Below are 6,145 nucleotides of genomic sequence, written 5' to 3' on the forward strand. Positions count from 1 at the left end.
GTGAATGAGTAAAATCCCTATAGATTCCACAGCTCCTGAAACGTACCCAGGAACCTCTCCTAGTTCACTCCCAATTCTGACCTTGACTGACCTTGATTCTGATGGGTACTCCCCCCGCCCCATTTCCATCAGTTACACATATTTTTAGTCTTTGTCTTTTGGTAGGTGCCCAGAGTTGTTTGTGGAAAGAGGATGACATAAGCCATTTCTTATTTTGCTTCCAGGGAACATGACCAGTGAGTCATCCCAGCCATCTGATCAGCTCAGCACACGCGCAGCTCCTCAGAGGGTGGCCCACGCCTCGGGCTCCATCACACTCCCCGGCCCTCCTGTCCAGCCCCAGCGCATGGTCCGACATTTTGCAAACAAAGCAGCCAAGTCTCTGGGGTCAGCAGCTCAGGTCCCCTGCTCTCCCCTGTCTGACCATCAGGAGTCACCAAAGCTGAAGGTCCAGCTCCCAGCCATGCCCACTCCCCGTCCCCTGCCTGCCCTCAAAGCCAGTGAGAGGGGGAAAGTAATAGCATCAACCCTTGCTTCTCAACCTTCTGAGACAGTGAGCAACTCAATGAGTAGCTGCTGTTACTTTTTTATTGAGTAAAATAGCAGAGCACCGTGCATTTGGAAAGCAATTAGGAGAAAGACATGAATTAGAGCCCCCGGCAGATCAGACAATGCCCAAGGAGCCTGTGTCTGCGGGGGCAGTATGGGGCGGGCACGGTTTCAGTAGGCAGTCACCCACCGCAGGTGTGGGCACTCTGCAGGGGCGTGAGTGAGAGGCGGCCAGTGGCCTGCCTGACACCCAGTCCCCTATTAATCCTGGCAGCTAAACTTCACCAGGTTGATGGTGTTCATCCATGGGACGACATAAACCTGGAAGGAGCACAGCTTTTCCTGTGAAAGAAAAGAGGGGAACAGTGGGTCAGGGTTACAGTTAAAGACTGAGACGCACCCCCCAACCCCTCTCCCCCAGAGCGCTGGCACTGAGACAGGTCCAGAGGGAGGACCCAGGGGCTGGGATACAGGTCCAGGAAACCCCCGCAGAGGTGGGGGCTAGGAAGGGTAACCAAAAAGTGCAGCTCTCCTTGAGGCCAAGACCCCCGAGAACCAGCCAAGCCCCCGGTAGTGCCTGGGCTTTGGTGAGTGGGTAGCATCTCAGGTTTCAGCATGGTTCAGGTCTCTGCGTAAGTACGTGTTAAGTCACTTCAGTTGTGTCCAACTCGTTGCGACCCTATGGATTGTAGCCCGCCAGGCTCTCCTGTCCTGGGATTCTCCGGGCAAGAATACTGGAGTGGGCTGCCATGTTCTTCTCGAGGGCATCTTCTGACCCATGGACCAAACCCCCGTCTCTTATGTCTCCTGCATTGGCAGGTGGGTTCTTTTCCACTGGTGCCACCTGGAAGACCCTTACAAGCCTCTAAAGCCTTCTAATCTGTCTGGGGTAGTGGTGGGGGACATGGATGGGATTAAAGGGCTCCTTCTTGCTCCCTAGCAAACACCCGCAGCTGTGTCCTCCATCCGGCAGGCAACAACCCCCAAAGCACATGGTGCCCCAATTCCCCAGTGGAAACCCCCTATAGACACACAGCCATCATGTGCATACATGCATCCTTCCCCATCACACCCCCAGCCGCAGCTGTGACATATCCCCAAGGGCACCCCCATCCCTGCCCCCAGCAGGCACATACCCTCTTCAGGTGCGGCTGGTCATGGAAGGGACAGTTGTCTAAGTTGGCCTGGGACTTGGTACATGTAGTCCGGCCAAGTTCCACGTCCAAGAAGTAGTTCATTCCCGACACGACCTGGACATGGGGAGAGCAGACACACTTAGCACACCCTGTGACCGCAAACATGCACACACACACACACACACACACACTTGGTTACCTTCCTCCCACCACACCCCAAGTCCATGGTCACAAGTTGCCAGGGCCACGCCCTGGAAGCACAGTGGCCTCCCGACAGCCCCTGTATCCCAGGCCCTCCCTGGAACTTCTTTACCAGCTGCTCCAACCAGGCGTCTCCCACAGGGACCCAGAAAGGGGAATCCACAGGCCAACATGCTAACCAGGTCCAGGAACAAAAGGCACAGCTTTGAGGAGCTAGCCAGGGTGCCGACAAGCAACCAGCCAGCGCCCCGGGCCAGGGCGGGGACTGAGCACAAGGTGCGGCCATAGCCCACACCGCACCCACAGGAAGGCTGCTGCCTGGTGATGCCACTTTAGTGGAACTTCAGTCCCCAGTGTGGAGCCCATGGCATCCCATTCCTTGTATGTAGTCCAGGTTTATTCACTCCCCCTCAAAGAGGGAGAACCAAGAGCTTCACATTCACGGATGTTCAGACTGCCTGGCATGCCTTCCTCTCAAGTGTGACTTCTGACAGCATGTCACGTCCTCTGCATCTTTTACACTTGAGGTTACAGGAGAGATGTGAACTCCAACCTCACATGGGCACTCGAGACATGCCTGATTAGAACTTGCAGAAGCAAGCTGGCAGGGACCCAGCTTCAATCCCACCTGGTGGAACCATGATCCCTTTCTGCTGTCATTTTCCCATATGGCCAAGGAGCTAGTATCACCCTGGAGAGGAGCAGGCTGGAGGGGACCCGACAAGTGGGGAGAGCAGCCCCATTCAAAGGGAACGGCACCAGCCCACTGCCATGGGAGAAGAGATGGCTGTGGCCCTGACCCATCTCCTGTGGTTTCAGGAGAAGGTAGCAGGAAGCCCTGAGGCTGGCAGGCAGGACCACACTTCCGCTGCTTGTGTGACTGCATCCCGCTCTCCAAGGGGACGTAGGCCAGAAGGTCTCACCTCTAGCCTTCTTTCAAGGACCAGTGCAAAGCCCTGTAGCCCTTCCTAATTCTCCCTCGTGCCCTCTTCCCAACTCTGACAATAGGCTCCTCTCTGGCCAGAACCCCAGGTAGAGGTCAGGCTGTCAGCAACGGTGTGCCCATCTCAGGGTGGGGGTGTGACGTCACAGCCCAGAGTCTGATCCTATGGATATGATGTGTGGATGAGCCACAGTCCACGAGCTTGTTTTCTTAGGCCAGGCCCCCTGCCGTGGGACACACCTGAGACCACAGGGCCCACTCATGAACTCATCTGTTTGCTGATAACCTCCGGCTTCTCTGGAAAGCAGCCATGCCCCCTGCAAGGAGGGTGTTTGGCCTGTCTGACCGCCAGGTTACTGAGCAATGATGAGAGCACCACAGGGAGGCCAGGTGTGTTCAGTGGCACCTGCGGAGAGGAAGCTCAGAGGAACTCGCCTCTTCTGTGTGACTCAAGGCTCAGTTCGAGGAAACATCAGGCCAAACCTAGACCTGGTGACTGTTTCAGCCATGGCTGGCCAGACACTTCAGAACCAATGCCAAGGTCATGAGACAGACAGGTGGCTGCCCCAGAGTAAAGGAGACCAGTGGCTGAGGTGGGGGGCCCGGGAATATTCTTGGCTGTAATGGACACAGTGGGACTGGAAGTGACATCTGAATAAGACCTGTGTATCAAAGCATCAGGGTTGATACCTGATTTTCAAAATTGTGGTTATGGAAAGAAAATGCCTGTTTTTACGAAATACACACATAAGTGTTCACCTTCAAAAATTTCAGAAAACAAATGCATATATGTACATCCCTACACACAGGTACGTGGGGAAGAAGTGGATCAAGCAAATACCGCAACTTTTCAACACTTAAGGCATCTGGGCGAAGAATCTACAGTGATTCTATGCTAGGTACTGTTTCTGAAACTGCTCTGTAAGTCTGAAATTGTGTCAAAATAAAAAGCTAAAAGGAAAAGGTGCTTAAAGAATCACTCACTGGGCAGCAGGAGGGCAATCAGGTGTGAGTTTTCCTTCCTCTGTGGTCATTTAGTTGACAGCTCACGATGAGCCTCGGGACCCAGTGACCCCTGCGCCTACCTAACAAGCTGGCCAGTCCCGCGAAGGGCTGCAGGCGCCGGGAAAGTCCCGGGCCGCGCCCGGGTGAGAAGCGCAACTGCATCCTTGGCGATTCCCGGGGCCTCTGGGGGCTGGGGGCTGCCCTCCCGCGCGAGCTCGGGGGCCCCCGGGCAGGGCTGGGGACTGCGCGCAGGCCTCGCCCTCCCGGGGGCCGGGCTCTGGTGTTGCTGGGCGGCAGAGTCCCCGCGCCCCTACCCTGCGGCCTGACTTGGGGCCCCTGGTCTCCGCACCCTGCCCCGCCGGACGCACCTGCTTGCGGGCGCGCACCACGCGCATCGCGCGGCTCTGGTAAGCGTCGTTGCTCCGCTTGTTGAACTCGCTGACCGCAAAGGACAGTGCCTCCTGCACGCCCTCCTCGTTGACGTCCGCCTCCATCAGGCCGCCCAGCAGGCGACCCTTTCTAGGGCCCTGCGCGGCCGCGGGGCTCACGGCCAGGGCCAGGGCGACGATCAGGGCGGCCAGCAGGAGCAGCGGGGAGCGCGGGGAGCCCACCATGGTCTCTTGGATGCAAACAGACTGCAGCCGAGTGGCGATCCGCGGGTCCAAGCACCGCATCGCGGCCCGCGGCGCCTTTATGGCCGGGCCGTGGTGGACCGCGCCCGCCCCTCCCACTTGGCCCCGCCTCTTCCGCCCAGTTGCCCCGCCCACGTCCTCCGCCCTAGCCCCAGCGCTCCGGGACTCTCCATCTGCGCTACCCTGCCCGCTCCTTGCTAGCCCAGAGCTCTTTCCCAGCCCAGCGCTCCGCCCCAGCCCAGTCCTCCTCCCGTGGTCCCCATCCGCCCCCAGCCTGTCCCGGTCCAGATCTTGTGCCCCGGCGCTCCTCGAGCCGGCTCACCGCGGTCTTTCAGAGGGTGTCCCCGCTCCGGGCCAGCGAAACCTGTGCGCCGAGCTCTGTCTCCTGGTCTGAGAAGGCGTCTCGGCCTCCTGGCCGTCCGGGCGCCTGCTCCGCCTCTAGGAGTCCACTGAGAGCACTGCTGAGGTTTCCGAGGCAGAGGGAGGAAGACCTCGGATGCGCCCTGTCCCGGGGAAGTTCTTCGCCACAGAAGCTCATCGGGTTCTCTTTCTCACAACTCGTTTACTTATTCAGTCGCACGCCTTGCTGGGGCCTCTCCCTGGCCAGGGTGTCTGGGGCCTGTAGAGAGCCCCTGCTTGACCGAGAGGTAATGAGAACCCGTGCATAACTACATTTTCTAGGAGACACATTAAAAAGTGTAAGATGGTAATGACGACCCTATATGCGAGACAGCAAAAGAGACACAGATATAAAACACAGACTTTTGGACTCGTAGGAGGAGAAGGAGATGGTGGGATGATTTGAGAGAATAGCACTGAAACATGTACATTACCATATGTGAAATAGATTGCCAGTCCAAGTCTGATGCATGAAACAAGGCACTCAAAGCCGGTGCACTGGGACAACCCTAAGAGATGGGATGGGGAGGGAGGTGGAAGGGGTGTTCAGGCTGGGGGACACATGTACACCCATGGCTGATTCGTGTCAGTGTATGGCAAAAACCACCACAATATTGTAAAGTAATTAGCCTCCAATTAAAATAAATGAACAAATTTTTTAAATGTAAAAAGAAAAAATGTATAATAACAACGCTTTTGATTTAACTCAGTATATCCAAAATGTTATTTCAACATATACAAGCAGTTGTGAATGACAACTTTTACACTCTTCTGTGTGTGTACATTTTACCCTTGGAGCAGGTGTCAAGGCCAGTAGGCCCTGTCTCCCAGAGGAACTGTGGTCTTGCCTGGCCCAGCTTTGGAGGGGTGGGGTGGGGTCAGTGATCAGTGATTAAGATCAAGGGGTGATGGGGGGGTGTGTTGGAAGTGAAGGGTGAAATAGACATGGGTACCTCTGGACACTGGTCAGGGAGGCCTCTGAGAGGACAGACATTTGGGCTGAAACCTACCTAAAGGGCAAGAAGTCTTGCTGACACAGAGGAAGAGCACTTCAGGCAGAGGAAGAGCCAGTGCAAAGGCCCTGGGGTGAGACTGGGCCATCCTGCTCTAGAGACAAGAGACTGCTGGTGTTTAAGCAAGGAAGGGATGTGACTCAGAATCTCACCCTGACAGCTGGGTGCACCCTAAACCATGGGTGGGGGGACCCCTACCTCGTGGGTATGGGAAGAACAGCCCCTGAGGGAATGGATAAAAGCCTGGGGGCTGCTCTCACATCTCTC

General features: G+C 56.5%; 1 protein-coding gene across 1 annotated transcript; it reads right to left on the bottom strand.

Annotated features, from left to right (window-relative positions):
- Positions 1-570: 570 nt before the first annotated feature.
- LOC122448243 (cystatin-C) lies at positions 571-4,553 on the bottom strand. The gene is made up of 3 exons (XM_043479416.1): positions 4,203-4,553; positions 1,686-1,799; positions 571-891 (listed from the first exon to the last, which is right to left on the bottom strand). The coding sequence occupies exons 1-3, from the start codon at positions 4,506-4,508 to the stop codon at positions 811-813; spliced, it is 501 nt and encodes a 166-aa protein (XP_043335351.1). The 5' UTR covers positions 4,509-4,553; the 3' UTR covers positions 571-810.
- Positions 4,554-6,145: the final 1,592 nt, after the last annotated feature.

The sequence above is a fragment of the Cervus canadensis genome, chromosome 10, assembly GCF_019320065.1.
Source record: "Cervus canadensis isolate Bull #8, Minnesota chromosome 10, ASM1932006v1, whole genome shotgun sequence".
NCBI classification, from domain to species: domain Eukaryota; kingdom Metazoa; phylum Chordata; class Mammalia; order Artiodactyla; family Cervidae; genus Cervus; species Cervus canadensis.

Coding starts and splice junctions, on each gene's coding strand:
- LOC122448243 (XM_043479416.1), bottom strand. CDS start 4,508: ATGCGGTGCTTGGACCCGCGGATCGCCACTCGGCTGCAGTCTGTTTGC. Junction 1,800..4,202: donor TGGTGCGCGCCCGCAAGCAG/GTGCGTCCGGCG, acceptor CCCCATGTCCAG/GTCGTGTCGGGAATGAACTA. Junction 892..1,685: donor ACCAGCCGCACCTGAAGAGG/GTATGTGCCTGC, acceptor TTTCTTTCACAG/GAAAAGCTGTGCTCCTTCCA.